Below are 19,417 nucleotides of genomic sequence, written 5' to 3' on the forward strand. Positions count from 1 at the left end.
GTGAGCTTAAGGGAAAGTGTGAGTAGCACGAAGGACGAAATGACACCAGTCAAGTCAGATTTGACCACTGACTGAAATCACAACCTGCCACCTTGCATACCTTCATGAACTTACCTCCGCTCATTCAGGTGCAAGCTCCTTATCCAAGCTGCCTACCGAAATACAATATGTCACATGTATCTATGGAAACTCTTTTACTAATTATATGCCCATTCTGCAAGTTTGTTGATAACTTCTCATAATTCATTGCAATCCTCCTTAGTATTATTCCACTCCCCACAAATTTTCAGTGCCACTGCAAGTCAGAAATTGTCTTAATCCCAGAGTCCTAATCATTCATGCACATTGTGAACAGCAGTGGCCTCAGCACTGATCGTTTTGGAACATCACTTTCTACTCTGTCACTCTGAATAACTACTCTTTATCTCTATTATAATGCTGTCTTGAAGTCAGCCAGTAATCAATTCTGCTACTTGACCCCTGACTCTGCATTCTCTCCTGTACTCTATTATGAGCGTTCATTATTCTATTGTGTTCAGTCCTGATCTATTTTCTTGCCTGTACGTGCCTCCACTTTAAATCTTCTACTAAAATAACCCTTTCTTCACTGACTCAAAGAGGTTTGTGCATTGAATACAGTTCACATTCAGTAATTTATTCCTATTTGCTTAATAGGTTTCCAGTCCAGGTTATCAGGATTCCTTCCATTCCTTCGAAAACCAATCCCGGAGACTAATCAGTTCAACAAGACAAAGGCTTCCCCTTCTCTATCAGTACTGATCCAGTTATCCTCAATCAATATTAATTCCTATGCTAGGATGATCCTAGGGGAAGATCTCCCATGGCTGCCTTTTGCTATGAAGAATGGACTATTCAAACTCTTCTCCTGCAACATGATTGCAGACTATTGTAAAGAGCTTCAAGGATTTCATCTCTCCAGATGGAATGCATCTATGAGGCTGCCCTTGCTACCTCTACTTGACCTGAAGGAAAATTAAGCGAATATTGGCCCTTTGCATGTACATAATTCTGTGAACTGAGTAACCTTACTCCTTCCCTGAAAGCAATGCCACTCTCAGTCAAGAGGTCATGACAAGCACGAGCACCAAGCTCTTCAAGGACATATGAAAATCTCAAATCGAGCCCATTTCACTCCCCCCGCCATCTCTTGTTCTTCAGTTTTACCTCCCGGAAGTGATCAGCAAAAAGTGCAGGAAAAGCTGAGGTTGGGACTGATCCTCGATGTGGGAGATGGCACTGAGGTTTCCAAACAGTCAGTCCTTTTCCTCCACTCCACTGCAAATATGAAATTAACCAAAACTAGCTCTCATTCTCAAACTTTAGTCCGAATGAATAATGAGATAAGGGAAAGCATATCTATCTTAGGATTTTTTTTGTGGGTGTGGAAGAGAGCTGTTCAGAGGGTTGATGCAGACTCGATTGGCTGAATGCCTTCTTTCCACACTTGGGGATTCAGTGTTTCTATATCTGATCAGAAGCACTCGTAATGAATTTCACTCTTCATGCTATCTCTTGTAAATTCACTTTTCTCTTCAGTTGTTGCAAGTTAGAAGAGCAAGGAGAATGACAGGAGTGGGCTCGGGGCATCAAACAATAGAAGAGTGAACGACACAGCAGGCAAAGTGATATCACCACACGAGGACGACCAGAGAGGGTGTTTATGGGTAAGTGTTAGAGTACCGAAACATTGGAGGTTTATGGGTAAGCATTTAAGCTAAACCACTTATACAGAGGAACCTCGATAATCCAAATGTCAATTATCCGAATTTCAGACTGAGTAAGCTCGCAGAGTCCCGATGCTTGGCTAAACTGTATTTTCCGGCATTTGATTATCCGACAAAATATTCCCTGCCCATATTGTTTGGATAACCGAGGTTCCTCTGTACATAGGAGGTTCATGGATAAGCGTTTAAACTAAACACCTATACATTGGAGATCTTGTAACACTGTGGGTAACATTTCTAAATTAGTGGCAGAAGCATTGGGCTCGACTCCCGTGCTGACACTGGATGACTGCCCAAACAGGTCAATTGTCAGCCTGTAGATCCTTCGAATACATCAAGTAGTAGGTGGCGAGGGCACCCTGTTCAGCCATATCGCAGAAGAGAAATTGCAAACCAATGCAGAACTTACCCCATAATCAGGGATCAATTCAACTGGAAGCAGACAGGCAACACGGAAGTGTGGAAATGCTTTATGGAAATGAGGATGGTAGAAAACTCAAGATGGATCATCTAACTCAATCTAGATCTAGAAATTGGTTTATTTCCGTTAGTTTTTAAAACAAGTTGAATTGAAGGAACTTAAACTAGGTAACAATAGCATGGAAGATTCAAAGAAATTCTCTAAAGTGACATCAGCCTAAGGGAAGGAGCAGAACTGTGGATGCTGAAGACCCGAAACAACAAAAACAGAAATTGCTGGGGAACGTCAGCAGGTCTGGCAACATGTGTGAAAGAAAAACCTGCATTAACATTCCTTCAGATGGACAGAAAATGCAAGTCCATTAATAAGGAGGAAATTGCAGGACATTTATGAAACTTAATGCAATTAAACACAGGGTCCTTTGTGAAAAGGAAAACATCTTGGGACAAATTTGCTAGAGTTCTCTGAGGATGTTAAAAAACAGAATTATTAAAGGGGAACTGGCAGAGGTAGCGTATTTGGATTGGATTTCTAGATGGTATTCAATAAAATGCCACATAAAAGGTTTTGGCACATTAAGAGCTCATGGCATGAAATAATGTATTAGCATAAATTGAGGGTCGGTTAACTCCAAAGATAGATTCAGGATTAATGGGTCTTTTTTCCAGCTCGGAAAGGTTAACGAGTGGAGTGCCACAAGGATCAGTCGTTGGGCAATCATTTACATTCTATATTGATGACTTCGAGGGGGGAACATAGTGTAATGTAACCACATTTGCTGATGATACAAAAATAGGTGGAAGAGCATATTAGGATGAGGACATAAGAAACCTGCAGTGATATACATATAAGTTGAGTGGGCAAAAATCTGGCCGATTTAGTTTCACATAGTGAAGTGTGAAGACATGTACTTTATTTTAGGAATAATCAAAGGACAGTCTGTTATTTAAATAGAGAGAGATTCCAACAAAGTGCAGCTCAGCGGGGTCTAGATGTTCTTGTACATGAAACATACTGCACCTGCATGGTAACTTTGTAAGTAATTAAAAAGGTGGCCAGTGGAATTTTGTTCTTTTTAATGCTAGGGTTTTGGAGTTTAAAAATAGGAACATCTTGTTACAACAGTACAGGGTGTTGGGGAGGGCACACCTGAAGTACTATGTACAGCTTCCTCCCCCCATATTTAAGAAAGGACATACTGTCATTGGAGACAGTTCAAAACAGATTCACTAAGCTGACTCCTGCGATGAAGGGTTGACTTATCAGGAAATGACTAAACAGGTTAGGCCTCTATTCTTGAGGGTTTAGAAGAATGAAGCATGATCTTATTGAAACTTACAGAAGATCCTGAGAGGGCTTGACGAGGTCGATGTTGTGACAGTGCTTTCACTAGGAACTTTGAACACAATGAGGGGACATTCATTTAAAACTGAGATGCAAAGAAATTTCTTCTCTCAGAGGGTTGTTAGTTTCTGGAATTATCTGTCTTAGTCATGGAGGCTAGATCACTAGAAGTATTAAAGAGGAGTTAGAGAGACATTTGTACTGCAGCAGAATTGAGGCCTATTGAGGAACTGGCACAAATTGAGGCCGGAGGTAAATCATCCATTATCTTACAGAATGGCGAGGCAGGCTTGAGGCATATTCTACTCCTGCTCACATTTGTTATACTCTGATTGTGACAATGCATTGGCTTTAAAAGTTCTATTTTGTCCTGGTTTGTTTTTTAAAATGAAGAAAGTTTGAGATAGAGATACCAAATGGTCTTCTCAGAGCCAATAAACAGCTTGTAAGACCTTGGGGAGTTTGTTTTGAGGTGGGAAACAATAGAAGCAGCCTGAATGGGTGGGAGTGTGCTCCCTCAGAAACAGGTTTTTTTTAAAAGTTTTAGCTTTCAGTGGCTGCTGTGATCTTGAAGCTGGATGCGAAATCCTTTATTCCTCTCTCTGTTGCAGCTAAAAGCTGGGGTTCTCTTCCTACTGCTAGAATTGCATGTGAGACAATCTATTTTACTGAATTGCCTTTGCAAGGTGTGTTTATGGGATGTTACTATATTAGAACAGCTACTGTTTGGTAGTTAAATAATATATTATGCTGTTAAGTTTTCTAATTGGGGTAAGTTATTCCAGTTTCTTCTTTCTTTTGTTGTAGTTTAACTATAGTGGATGAATAAAGTGTGTTTTGTTTTGAAGCCAGTAGTTTGACCAATCAAATTACATCCAGAACACAATGCCTGGCGCATGCCTTTAAAATAAGAAAATATTAGGATTGAGGCTACCTTCTTAATATATTTTGAGGGCTTGGTCTGATCCATAGCATTTATGATTGGCAACTAGCTGGCAAGTTCTTTTTGTCCAGATCAGGCAAAAGCATTTAAATTTCTCGCTGTTATTTTTAGTTAATCCAACAGACAAGAGCATAACAGGGTACCTCAGTCCCATTGAATGTACTTCCTCCACCAATATGCCAACTCTATAAGACATTCCTTGTATGTGCAATTGTTCAGAACACATGAAATGTCATCAGCTAGACGAGCTCAAGCTCCATGTTTCAGAGTTTGAACAGTGGCCAGCATCACTGAGATGTATCTACAAGCCTCAGTTATGTGGATAGTTCATTTCTGGAGGTGATTTCACTTCCAACACTCGGCTTAACATACCCTCTCTTTCACTTAAAGCCATGCTGAGCCTCAACTGTCACCCCCTGATCTGGCATACCGTCACTCAAGTGTGTGTGCAGTCACACTCAAACTAATGGGTAGGTATGAAGCACTTCCCCTGCATCAGTTTTTGGTCACTGCCCATTATCATATCCTATCATGGTCTCACCCATACAACCTTTGCAGCCTCCTCCAGCTTTTAATCACCAAGGCCACTTCGCAGAATCACAGAAGTGCTACAACGCAGAAAGAGGCCATTGGCCCATCATGCCTTCACCAGCTCTTTAAACAAGCATCATTTCCTAGTGCCAAACTCCTGCTTTCTCCCCACATACCATTGGGCAATATTTCTGTCCAGGTAATCATCCAACGTCCTCTTAAATGCTCAGTTGAACCTCCCTCCACTACATTTCCGAAACTACTGGCAGAGTAAAAAAGTTGTGGTTATTGGAGGTCTACCATCATAGTTCTGGGACATCTCTGCTGGGTAGTTCCCCGGCCCAACCATCTTCAGATGCTTCATCGATGACCCTCCTCCCATCAAAATGTCAAGGGGGGGGGGGGGGGGGGGGGAAAGAGGATGTTCACCAATGAGGGCACAATGTTCAGCATCCTCAGATATTGAAGCATGTCCAAATGCAACGAGATCTGAATAGTATCTAGGCTTGGAACGACAAGTGACAGGTAATACTTGTGCCACACAAGTGTCAGGGAATGCCAATTGTCAACAAGAAACAATATAACCACCACCCCTTGACATTCAATGGTATTACCATCACTGAATCCCCCATTATCAACATCCTTGAAGTTATCATCAACTAGAAACTCAACTAGTCTCACCATATAAACACAGTGGCTATAAGAGCAGGTCAGAGGCTAGGAATACTGCAGTTAAGTAATTCATCTCCTGACTCCAAAGCCTGTCCACCATCTACAAGGGACAAGTCAGGAGCGTGATGGAATATTCCCCATTCCCTGGATGAGTGCAACTCCAACAACACTCAAGAAACTTGACACCATTTGGGCCAAAGCAGCCTGTTTTTTTGGCACGAAGTCCACAAACATTCACTCCCTCCCACACCGATGCTCTGTAGCATTAGTGTGTACCATCTACAAGACCAGCAGTTCAAGAAGGCAGCTCACACCATCTTCTCAAGAGTAAATTCAGATGGGCAATAAATGTTGGTCAGCCAGCAACACTTGTGTCCCACGAGAGAATAGAGAAAGTAATGGTCTAGAGTGAATATCATTTATACACCACTCCAGGTAGACCAACCATTCAAAATTAGTCAGACAATTCCAGCTGCTAGTCTTTGAAACTTTGGTTCTTTAAGAATGTGCTCACAAGGTATTTTAAAAAAACAGGCCCTGGTGATCATTTAGCCGTCAGGCATTCTGAAGTGTCCCATTCTAAGTTACAGTTCTCCACAAGCTTGCAAACACTCACACAAGGTAGCATATATCACATCTTCAATTCCTGCCTCAGAAGGCAGTGGTATGGTACTCACCTTTTGATTTTGACTTGGATTTATCACAGGACTTTGTGACCTTCACTGACTGCTCACACTCCGCATTGAACAGGGCCTTCTTTAGGGTTCCATTGCGGGTTTTTAGACCAGTCTCGGTGTCGCATTCGCCCCAGTTTCCAAACTTGTACTTGCAGTCACCTGTGAAGATAACGTTGAAATCAGGAAAGCATTCCTGGCTACATATTTTCGAACCAACCTGCTCAGAGATGTTATTACACAAGTGGGGCTTTCAGCCAGGCCTCCTTGCTTAGAGACAAGATAACTACCACTACACCACACGAGTCCCCACAAGCTTTTTTTTTTAAAAAAAAGTTTAAATTGTACATGTACACATCTGGAGGAGGGGGGGGGGGGGAAAACTTGAAACTGGGGTTTCAGATCCAGAGGAAGGGACACTACACTGTGCCATACGAACATCCAACATATTAGGCCACACGGTGGTTTAGTGGTTGGCACTGCTGCCTCACAGAGCCAGGGACCCAGGCTCCATCCCACTCTTGGGTAACGGTCTGTGTGGAGTTTGCACATTCGCCCCATGTCTGTGTGGGTTTCCTCCGGGTGCTCCAGTTTCCTCACACTGTCAGAAGGTCTGCAGGTTAGGTGGATTGGCCATGCTCAATTGCCCATAGTGTTCAGGGATGTGCAGGCTAGGTGGGTTAGCCCTGGGAAAAGCAGGGTTAAAGGGATAGGCTGGGAGTGGATCTCTTCAGAGGGTCAGTGTATACTCAAAGGGCCAAATGGCCTGCTTCCACACTCTAGTGATTCTATACAGATATTTTCTAGTCAAATCTGTTCAGAGATGTTTTTACACACCCTTGGAGCAGGTTGGACTTGAATCTGGGTCTCCTGCTCTACGTCTGTAGAACGAGAGGACCCATATTCCCCTGCTAGTGCAAGAAATTCACCTGATGCTAATTCCTTGAACTAAACATGGGGCCATCAACAACTGACTTGATTCGGTTTTTACTTTTCACGGCTCCTGTCTACAGACACCACTTCGACATGTCCCAGCAGTAAGAGAGAAAATGAGAATGCATATGTAGAGGAATTAAAATGCACATTTGTGCAATGTTAGATGTGTATCAGAGGTGAATCAGAGCAGTTTACAGCAAATGAATTGCATTGGAAGCATGGTCATTGTTGTAGTGCAGGTAGTGAGGCAGTAATTTCACACACACACAGAGACACACACAGACACACACTATTGCTGAAATAGTGCAACCATCTGTTTTTGTGATGCTGATTGAGGGACAAATATTGAGCAGGACACCAGGTAAAACTTCCCTATTCCTTTTTGAAATAGTGCCAGAGTCTTTCACATCCACCAGAACAGGCCAAATGACAGCGTCCCTAACAGTGTCAGGAACCTCAGTACTGCACAAGGGAGTGTTAGCCTTGGAGTTTAGGTGCAGGTCCTGGAGAGGGAACCAACAGAGCATGGCTGCAGCAGAGGGAGGAGGTAAGGCAGCTCACATTAAAAAAAAAAGAGCAGCAGTGAAATTTTGGCAACCTGAGCAGCCTTGAGAGAAGGAAATAAAAAAAAAAAGAGCTTGTGAAAAGAAAGGAGGAGAATGAGAAGGAGCCAAAGAAAATGACTTCACAATCATTTACTAATCACTAAATACAAGTTAAAATGAATCATATACATGAGCAGGACATACAAATAATAAAAGCAATTTTGCCCAGATGAGGAGAAAAAAATGTAATGACAGCCTAAAATTACCCCATTACAGTAACTGCCACACAATGAACACTGTGCGCAAAGCTCTTTTGTTCCAGCAGTGAGCAATTTAAAACAGGCAATAAAAGTTTCTGTACCGGCAATAATGTACAATAAGGGTCTATGACTCTGTAATATCAACCAGATGGTTAAATGCATCCATGAACATATGGCTTTAGTATATTAAACACATTACTTTGATGAAAGCAGCCAGGGGCAATTGCTCCAATAATAAAGCACACCATAGCATTCCCGATGCATGTATACACCTCAGCATTCTTCATCGGGTTATCACAGTTCCCAGGGCTCTTGATCAGCCTGTTAAGCATTGCCATTAGCTATTCCTGGCAGTAGATGCTTTGTGCATCCTTGATAATGTTTTTCGTGCATGCAGGGGGCAGGGAAATGAATAATTGCAGGGTTAGAAGGAGATGATGCTCTGTTAAAAGCAGCTCTAAAACCCAAACGCTCACCTCCAAATTGCTTCTTCCAGTTACATGGCACCTTGCACTTCACAGTCTTGGTCTCCTCCTTTTCCTTGCAGGTTCCCTCACGGAGTCCAGCGCCACAGTCACCAGAGGCTGGCTCACATGCTCCCCACTGCCACTCTTTGCAGGCTGAGCCTGACTTCTTCCCTTTCTCTGTAAAACAATGTGACACCGTGTGCGGAGTTTAGAGTTTGATTAGGGAAAGAGGAGGTGAAGGCTGGCTGGAAGGGAAAAAAGAGAGTTCAAAGCCCGTTTTTGTAGGTTTACCTCAAGGAGCTGTTACTCTATGACGTACTTCTACAGTTTAAGTACACCACATTATACAGCGGATTTGGGGCCATCCTGATTATGGAGAAAGGCCATTCAGCTTCTTGGGCTATTAATCAAGATATCAAGGAAGGTTAATAAACCAGCTTGGACCGCCCATCCAGATTGTGAGGGGAAATCCCTCAGCCACTTGGAATATTTAACCAGATACTCAGCAAGATAACTGAGCCTAGTTCAATCTAATCATAGGGAGGGAGGTCATCCAGTACACATCTGGTCTTCTATCCAGAAGAAACCTACAAATCTAATTTTGCAAACTCCAGCTTGTTCTTTAACAATCGCAGCATTTTAGAAATCCCCACCGTCCTCCCTGTAGAAGCTTGATTTCAGAATTTCAGTCTGGAAGATGCACGTTTTGTTTCAAATAAAGTAATTCTTAATGCTTCTTAATGCCACCGTTGGTATTTTTAAAAAAAACTCACTATCATTGTCACATCTGTTAGGAATTCCTTTTCTTGATGTGTGTTTGTGCTACTGGAGCCAGAATTCAGAGCATAGACAGTACCATGGGGCTGGCTGCTATATTTAACTGTTTCAAGGTATTAGGTGACATCCAATACTGCCTAGGAACAAGGGCAGTCTCTTGTTTTCATTAGGTCATTCAAAAACAATGCCTGATCACAAATAACTGGAGAAGACAACAGAGACATAGTTGGTCTCCATGCAGGAAAGCCACTCACTATCCTGACTTGGAAATACATTAGCATTCCTTCATTGTTGATGGGTCAAAACCCTGAATTCTGGGTCTCCCCATAGCACAGTTCATGAAAGCAGCTCACCACTACCTTCTCAAGGCCAACTAGGGATGGTCAATAAATGCTCTAATGCCGATATGCCATGAATTAATTAAAAAAAAATGAGTTGGGCTGCATTTGGATTTGATGACTGGATTTGAAATGGGTAATATTGAGTCATCACTTCTCATTTTTATTTCTGTCAAAGTCAGTGAGGACTTTTCCATGACCAAATAAGTTTTACAGATTTATTGGTTTGGTGGTTGTTCACTTGTGTGTGTAGACTGGGTTCAGTCTCTAAAGAGTAGGGCCAATCAACAAGTGGGAACCCACAGTTATCAATTGGTTAATGCCACAGAAATAGTTTCTTCATTACAGGCAAACAGAGCAAGAAGTAACTTTATTGGCCCAACACAAACCAGTTAAAAATGAGGCAGGAAGACTTAGATCAGTTGTTGACTCTTCCTCAAATGGAAGGACAAATTACCAGCTTTTTGACAGTTGGTAAATAGAATCCCAGAGTGGCATTCGCATCAATTGACCCATCCTCTGGGACAGGCTGACGGTCTCAGGAACTCACAGCTCTCAGGATCTATTACTCACCACGACACCAACCAGCCCAGCACATCTAGGGCCAATTACAATGACAACAACAAGAGGAAACCTCTAAAAAGTGAGTTGCCCAGGACAACATGTCTGAGGCACATGATTCCTGTCTCAGAGCACCAAACAAGTGGCATCAGGCTGCCAAGGGAATGTAACCTGCTACTGTTCCAAATAATGGGGCAAAGTACTATGAGAAGACAGCCACATCAGCTCTTGTATCAGAAGAGCACTCAACCTCTTCACACCAGACTAGCCATCAGATCATGTCAATTAAAAAAAAACTGAAATACAAGGAAGAAAAGCACATGTAGACACCAAATGGAATCACTGGGTTATATTCCAAACCCAATTCACTTCTGCTCAGTCGATTGAGTTATAATAGTACACTTTGACATAGTAAAAGCATGGATTAGGAATTTAATATTTGTTGGGATGGAGTCAGACAAAGTTAAAATAGTAAGTTAGCACTTTTGGCAACAGCACAGATGTGAGGAACGAAACACTTTAGGATTTAACAGAGATCCGCACCCTTAAATTTGATGAAAAGTTCTGTGTCCTCCCCCGACCCCAAAACACACACCCACACACACCATACACACACATACACACACATACACACACATACACACACATACACACACATACACACACATACACACACATACACACACATACACACACGATTAAGCTGCACTCACCTTTTTTATTTCTGCCAGCTTCAGAACACCCTATCAGGACGATTAACAGCACAAGTACCAGCGAGAAAAGGACACGCAGCTGCATTCTGGGAAGGAAGGAAATGACACGCTGTCATCGTTTTATTGATTCATTGATCCCAGCACATGGTGATCATCGTGCAAACCTGATGTGGTTACTGGGGACATTTCACTGTTCCAGGGACGCAACTAAGGGAGATGGTGTTTGCCTCACCCCATACACTGCAAACTCAGAGGCTCTTTGTGAAGCGTACCTATAATGGGTTTTGGAGCAAGGTAAAAAAACACCCCATGACCATTGAATTACTCTGCAGTTTGGAGGTAATTCTTCACAAGAGCAGACAGGAGGAAAACATGGTTGAAAGGAAAAGAAATTTAAGTCACACATCATAAGGGTAGGGCAAAAAAAAGGACAGCATACATTTTGCAGAAGGCTGCCGGAATTGAGCCTGTCAAGACTGACAATCTAACAGGGTATGACAGATAACCAGCTTACTTGTAGATTAAATCTTCGCCCTTCCATTTTATACATTTTCAGCAATGCTCCTGGATTAAGCACTGTCCTCATGATATTTCGATACAAACCTTCATCCAATTAAAAAAAAAAGGGCCAAAATAAAACTAGCCTCATTTAGAGTGATAGAGATCTCCAGCATGGAAACAGACCCTTAGGTCCAACCCGTCCATGCTGACCAGATATCCCAACCCAATCTAGTCCCACCTGCCGGCACCCGGCCTATATCCCTCCAAACCCTTCCCATTCATATACCCATCCAAATGTCTCTTAAATGTTGCAATTGTACCAGCCTCCACCACTTCCTCTGGCAGCTCATTCCATACACGTACCACTCTCTGCGTGAAAAAGTTGCCCCTTAGGTCCCTTTTATATCTTTCCCCTCTCACCCTAATACTATGCCCTCTAGTTCTGGATTATCCATGCCCCTCATAATTTTGTAAAGCTCTATAAGGTCACCCCTCAGCCTCTGAAGCTCCAGAGAAAACAGCCCCAGCCTGTTCAGCCTCTCCCTGTAGCTCAAATCCTCCAACCCTGGCAACATCCTTGTAAATCTTTTCTGAACCCTTTCAAGTTTCACAACATCTTTCCGATAGGAAGGAGACCAGAACTGCACGCAATATTCCAACAATGGGCTAACCAATGTCCTGTACAGCCGTAACATGAAGGTCCCAACTCGTGTACTTAATACTCTGTCCAATAAAAGAAAACATACCAAACGCCTTCTTCACTAACCTATCTAGCTGCGACTTCACTTTCAAGGAGCTATGAACCTGCACGCTGATGTCTCTTTATTCAGCAACACTCCTTTGAACCTTACTATTAAGTGTATAAGTCCTGCTAAGATTTGCTTTCCCAAAATGCAGCACCTCGCATTTATCTAAACTAAACTCCATCTGCCACTTCTCAGCCCATTGGCCCATCTGATCAAGATCCTGTTGTAATCTGAGGTAACCCTCTTCACTGTTCACTACACCTCCAATTTTGGTGCCCTCTGCAAACTTACTAACTCTACCTCTAATGCTCGCATCCAAATCATTTATGTAAATGACAAAAAGTGGAGGACTCAGCACCGATCCTTGTGGCACTCCACTGGTCACAGGCCTCCAGTCTGAAAAACAACCCTCCACCATCACCCTCTGTCTTCTACCTTTGAGCCAGTTCTGCATCCACATGGCTAGTTCCCCTTGTATTCTGTGAGATCTAACCTTGCTAACCAGTCTCCCACAGGTAACCTTGTCGAATGCCTTACTGAAGTCCATATAGGTTACATCTACCGCTCTACCCTCATCAATCCTCTTTGTAATTTATTCAAAAAACTCAACCAAGTTTGTAAGACATGATTTCCCACGTACAAAGCCATGTTGACTATCCCTAATCAGTCCTTGCCTTTCCAAATGCATGTACATCCTGTCCTTCAGGATTTCTTCCAACAATTTGCCCACTATTGACGTCAGGCTCACCGGTCTATAGCTCCCTGGCTTGCCCTTAATGCCCTGTTTAAAGAGTGGCACCACGTTATTCTCCTATTCCTGCCCTCACTAGCTCGTAGCACTGGGAGTAATCCAGATATTACCTCTCGAGGACCTCCTTTTTAAATTCCTGCCTAACTCTCTGTAATCTCCCTTCAGAATCTCAACCTTTTCCCTTCCTATATCGTTGTTTCCAATATGGACAATGACCTCTTGCTGGCCCTCTTCCCCCTTGAGAACATTCTGCACCCTCTCAGAGACATCCTTGATCCTGGTACCAGGGAAGCAACACACCATTCTGATTTTTTGATGCTGGCCACAGAAACATCTGTCTGTACTTCAGACTAGAGAGTCTCCTAACACAATTGATCTCTTGGAACCCAACGTACCCCTCGTTGCATTACAGCCAGTCTCAATACCAGAAACCTGTCTGTTTGTGCTACGTTCCCCTGAGAATCCATCACCCCCTACTTTATCCAAAACAGTTTGAAATGGGTATAGCCACAGAAGGCTCCTGCACTAGCTGCCTACCTCACTTTCCTTTCCTAGAGTTAACCCAGCTACGTGACTGTATCTGAGACTTTCCTCCCTTCGTATAACTTCCATCCATCACATACTGTTGCTGTTGCAAATTCCTCATTGCTGCTAACTCTCTCTCCAACCGATCCATTCGATCTGATAAGATTTGTAACCAACAGCATTTATTGCAGATAAAATCTGCAGTAACCCCTAAAATCTCTTTGAACTCCCACATCTGACAAGAAGCACATTCCACTCTATTAAAGGCCATTTTGCTCCTTCACAATCTACAGACCCAGAAAATAACACCATCTTATTCCTCTACAAAACACTGCCCCAGGTTAAATTAATAGTTATGGCTTATATTTTAAGTTTAATTAAGAGACAAAACGTCAAAAAAAAATAATCAAGAAAGAACCCACTCTACTCACCACTGCAGACTTTCTGTAGGTCACACTTAAAAACAATTCTGTGCTGTGAACTTCATTCAAACCAGTTCTTCCAAGATCAGTTGTGAACTTCACTGTTTATTAATTTTCCCAGACATGCTCCGATGTCCAGCGATACATGAATTCAAACAGCAAAGGCAGTAACTGTGCAGGTTCAGTGCTGTGTCAGTTTCTTTCTCTCTCTCTCCTGCACTGACCTCACCATGTGCTTCCTTTATCTTCTTCTCCCTTTTAAAACTGCTGTTGTTTTGACTTTTTTTCCCCCCCAAAGTTCCCAAACAATACAACAGCACAGAAAACAGTAATTGCTGCTCCTGGAATTCAAGGAAATCACCTCCAACACCTAAAATACCTCAAACGAGCAGCTGTTACAGCTAGAAATTTTTCCAGTCCTCCATCTTGGATTACCCAGAATCCAATTGGTACAGTACAGTAAATACAGACAATGAGTCAACTCTGCCCTTCCCACAATCACTGCACTCAGACAGAACCACAATGAGCCCCAGGATCCATTCTGGCACATGTATCCTAGGAAATCAGTTCAGATACAGGATGAGTGTTCCAATCCTGTTTGTTAAGTTTTTTATTTAAAGTTACATGATTAGTGTATCTGTGATCAATTGGTTAGCCCTATTTAAATGAGAGAAGTCCACAAGCATTTGGCGTGAACTTTTCCAAACTCTTGCATTCTATCTTTTCACCGCCCATACCATCGCCATACATTACTGGAGTCAGATATACTTCAGAAACTTCCTCAATAGAAGAGTTTCATTAGAAGAAAACAAGCTGATATTTAAACTAGCGATTTGCTGAGAATCATTGCATTTGGAATTTTTGCAAGACCAATTACCCTTCTGTTTAATGTTTGACAGACAAAAACCCAGCTTGTCCCCTGAGTTTGAATTGTCAGTGAATTCAGTAAGAAACTGAGACAGCTTATTAGATTCCAGAAACAGCTCATGCTGAGCAACACAGTGGTCAGAATTTACAATGGACTTTCATTTGTTGGTCATTATAATGCCACCCAGAAAGGAGGATCCACAACAGAACTTGCCAACTTCCATCTTGAAAAGAATTCTTATGTCAGCCAAGATCAAATTAAACAGAGAGTCTTGCGACTTTGTGCAGCGGAAAATATTCTCTTGATCCAATGTGGTCATTGTGCCTAGCTGCAGGCGATAAATTCAACTACCTCCATACGCTTGGGGTCTCTATCTCCATCTCTCTCTCCACACAACACTGAATGCATAGTTGCCAATAAATGGCACAGAGTATTGAATAGAGGAACAACAATTACTTTCTGTAACACTTCATACAATGACTGTGCTGATTGTCCGGAAACACCTGGAAGTGGGTAAACAACAGGTCAGACATTGCAAAAGAAGCTTTTCAAAAGAAAATCAGCCCATCTGCATCTTTGTTAGTGAAGCTGACATAAATGGTTTTAGCAGAAAAGAAGGCACTTATTCTGCAGTAGCTGCCGATAGGCTTTATGAAGTATGAGACTGAACTGCCAGGCCTCTGCTCAGCATGTCAATGCTAAACAAGTCCCTGTTGTTCACAAGGGTTCCAGATCCAAGGCCAGTTAGCATCAGCCAACTCTGAATCCTGGTCTTTAAAAGGACGACTATTTAGCACATAAACCACAGCCTGCATCACTCCTCTCTCCTGGTGAGATGTTTTAATGAATTAATGCTTGCCAGCTGGAAGTCCCAAGGGCAGCCGGCAGTATATATTTTTTTTGGGTAAAACAAACAATGCTCCCTTCACTCATGCTAATGGAGAAGGGAACATTATAAAGTTACTCACAGAAGCAAGAGAAAAGTGGGCCAGGGAGGTGTACAAATAACTCTCCTTCACAAAATCAGGATCCACTTTCCAACTGGATGTTAGGTCCATGTTTGGATTTGTTGGCATCCGTTTTCAAACTACAGGCCTCTAAACCTCAGCATTACTCTCGCTGAAAGGCCCACCCTCAAGTATCATAGTCACCAAGTGCAGAAAGAGGCCGTTCGGCCCATTGAGGCTATGCCGACCCTCTGAAGGGCATCTCTCCAGAGTTTACTCACGCTAAATGCTGCAGTTCTAACCTAACCTGCCGTGATGGGAATGAGGGACCTATCGGTCCGGTGCCCACCTTTTATATCCCTCTGCTTTTTGCTCCATGCCTCGCTTATTCCCATTGGGAAGATAAGGTTAAAATAATGAGCTGTAGACCAAGTTGTTCATTGCACCTTAGTTCTTTTGATGTGCTTGAAAATTATGAATGCAGTTCATGCCAATAAACTTTTGCTGTCGGAAGATAACAAAATGGAGTTCGATGCAGCTAACAAGAATCAAGTCTAACAGCAATCTCTCAAGTTGTGGCACAGGATAAAGGGAGCTTCAATATGTGGTGCAGAAAGGATAGTAAGAAAGTTTTTCAATTCATTCTCCAAATATCTGGTCGCTACATTACCAAAAGGATGTGGAGAGGGTGCAGAGAAGGTTTACGAGGATGTTGCCTGGTATGGAAGGTGCTAGCTATGAAGAGAGGTTGAGTAGGTTAGGTTTGTTTTCATTCAAAAAAAGGAGATTAAGGGGGGGACCTGATTGAGGTTTACAAAGTCATGAACGGTATAGACAGCGTGAGAGAGAGAGAGAGACAAGCTTTTTCCCCAGGGTGAAGGATTCAATAACGAGAAGTCATGCTTTTAAGGTGAGAGGTGAAAAGTTTAAGGGGGATACACGCGGCAAGTCCTTCACACAGAGGGTGGTGGGCGTCTGGAACGCATTGCCAGCAGAGGTGGTACAGGCAGACTCGATAGATTCATTTAAGATGTGTCTGGACAGATGCATGAGTAGGTGGGGAGCAGAGGGATACAGATGCTTAGGAATTGGGCGACAGGTTTAGACAGTGTATTTGGATCGGCTCAGGCTTGGAGGGCCAGAGGGCCTGTTCCTGGGCAGTAAATTTTCTTTGTTCTTTGTTCTAAATATGGGCATCATTGACAAAGCTGATAGTTATTGTCCATCCCTTATTGCCATTAGTTCTACTTTGAACTAGATGGTCAGGTCAAAGAAGGCGTTTCAGAATTCTGATACTGGGTTAGATTTCACAGGCCCCCGCTACATGTATTTTCAATGCAGGAGCACAAAATACAAAAATCAGATGCTGATCCATCCACGCAATGGCTCAATATAATAGTGGGAGGGTAAGTCACCCATTAGGCTGCCCCACCCTTCAGCCTGTTGAGGCCCTTTAAAGAGTCCAGATTAATTGGAAGTTAAGGACCTCCATTGACATAAAATGATGGCAGGTCAGAGAGCAAAGGTGGTCTTTGAAAGGACTGCTCTTCAGAAAAAGGGGAAAGGAATGGGGGATGGGGTGCAAATCAATTGTGGGGTGCGCTGTGTGTCACCCTCTCACTTTTGTTCCTTATCACTTGCCCACAACCTGAGTTGTCTTTACTGCTCAACTTCCTGCACCTTCTCATGGTCCTAGCAGCATCCAATGTGGCATTGTGGCCCCACCGAGAGTGCGAGAGCTTCTGACTAGGCCTACTAGAAGTTTGAAGGTGGGATTTCCTCCCATTGAAGTGGGGGGGCAGTCTAATTCAGAGCCTGTTATCCTACTCCCAGCACTCCCTGCTATCTGGCAGTCTTCCACAAAGCCATTCCATTCAAGATAAACCCTCCTTCAGAGAGTTGGGGAATAGGTTACCCCGCCCTACCCCAGTCCACTGGAAATGAAGAAGTAAATTCAATAAATATCTAAGTTAGAATGATGCCTGATTTGGAGGTGGTGATCTTCTTGTATATCTGCTGTCCTTGATACTCTAGCTGGTTGTGGTCAGAAATAGGGGATGCTGTGCAATGAGAATGGATAAGGCAAGATGATGGAACAGTGAAATGAACAGTCATGTACAAGAGTCTGTGAAGGAGGAATGGAACAGTCTATACTGTACTAGTGAGAGAACTGTACGATCTACAACTGTGTAAATAAATGTGTTTGCAGTTGGAAAGTCATCTTGAGCTTCTAAAGGACATTGGTGAGGTCTCTTCAGGAATACTGTATCCAGTTCTGGTCACTCTAGTATAGGAAGGATATTATTAAGCTAGACAGGGTTCAGAAGAGAGTTACCAGCATATTGCCAGGTATGTAACATTTGAATTACAAATACAGGCTGGATAGGCTGGGATTGTTTTCACTGGAGTGTAGGAAGTAAGACATGTGGCAAGTATTTTTAAAACAAGAGGGCAGTTTGCATGTGGAATTAACTCCGAGGAAGTGGTGGATATGGGTGGTTACAAAGTTTAAAAGACACTTACATAAGTATATGAAAAGGAAAGTTTGGAAAGATATGGGCCAGTAGCAGGCAGGTGGGACTAGTTTAGTTTGGGATTATGTTCAGCATGGACTCGGTCCAAAGTCATACATCTATGCTGTATAACTCTATGTAGAATCGCAGAGTCAGAAGCAGCTTTCTTAGGCAAGGGGGAACCATTGCAAGCACCAAACAACCAGAAGAGACAAAGATTGCTAACAGAACCTGCCTTGTGGCAAAACATACATGGGGGAGCCTTAGTGATTGACTACACTGCATCAGTAAGGAACACTCAAACCATGGTGCATTGTATGCAAACCTCATCTATTGCATCCATTGTCCCAATCTGGTCTCCTGTTGTATCAGGGAGATGAAACGCAGACTCTGGGACCAGGTCATAGAGCATCTGCACACAACCATTTTAATTTCCCTTCTCACTCCCCCGGCAACATGTCCAACCTCGGCCTCCTCCACTGACAGAGTGAGGCCAAATGTAAACTGGAGGAATAACACGATGTTCCACCCGGGGAGCTTACAGCCCAATGGCCTCAATATTGACTTCACCAGCTTCGAAATCCCTCCATCCCCAGCCTTATCCCATGGCCAGCCCTCCCCCTCCTCCCTGTCGTGTCTATCTTCCTACTCATCTATCCACTCTATCGTTCCCACTGACCAATCACAATAATTCCCTACCTGCATCCACCCTTCCTCCAGCCCCACCTCCCACCCTGCTCTATTTATTTTTCGGGCCTGACAAAGGGTTTCGGCCTGAAACATTGACTTTCCTTTTCCTCGGATGCTGTCTAACTTGCTATGTTTTCTCAGTCCCAATCTACCGACTAGAACCATGGTGTGCTCATGTTGGAGTCAATGCACATTTAAATTAAGATTATGGCAACAATGATTGTCAAAAAAAAAGGTTGCACACAACGCTAAATAGCAAGTGGGATCACCAGTCTGGGGAAATCATCGATGTCAACCACTAACTCGGTTTCTCTCTCCACTGATGTTGCCAGACCAGGTGGATCTGTGTTTTTCCGATCTCCACTAGTTGTGGTACTTTGTCGGAGAAATCACCTGTCAGGCGCTTGCAATTTTCAGGAGGACAATTTGATTCCTTCCTATTTCTACAGCTTCTGCATATAGCTTTCTGCACATAATGGTCTAAAGAATTGAGGTGCTTGGTAAGAAGGCAGGAAGTTGGTAGAGAC

General features: G+C 43.0%; 1 protein-coding gene across 1 annotated transcript in view; it reads right to left on the reverse strand.

Moving 5' to 3' along the window:
* Nucleotides 1-19,417, reverse strand: part of mdka (midkine a) — an 83,854-nt gene that overhangs the window by 10,199 nt on the left and 54,238 nt on the right. Inside the window, exons 2-4 of the mRNA XM_043706201.2 lie at nucleotides 10,928-11,013; nucleotides 8,548-8,715; nucleotides 6,334-6,492 (exon numbers count right to left, since the gene is read on the reverse strand). Of these exons, the coding sequence (XP_043562136.2) occupies nucleotides 6,334-6,492; nucleotides 8,548-8,715; nucleotides 10,928-11,012 (412 nt within the window). The 5' untranslated portion in view covers nucleotide 11,013. The remainder of the gene's footprint in view (nucleotides 1-6,333; nucleotides 6,493-8,547; nucleotides 8,716-10,927; nucleotides 11,014-19,417) is intronic.

The sequence above is a fragment of the Chiloscyllium plagiosum genome, unplaced genomic scaffold (assembly GCF_037043375.1).
Source record: "Chiloscyllium plagiosum isolate Xiang-an unplaced genomic scaffold, Cpla_swu_hap1 HiC_scaffold_18, whole genome shotgun sequence".
Lineage (NCBI taxonomy): Eukaryota > Metazoa > Chordata > Chondrichthyes > Orectolobiformes > Hemiscylliidae > Chiloscyllium > Chiloscyllium plagiosum.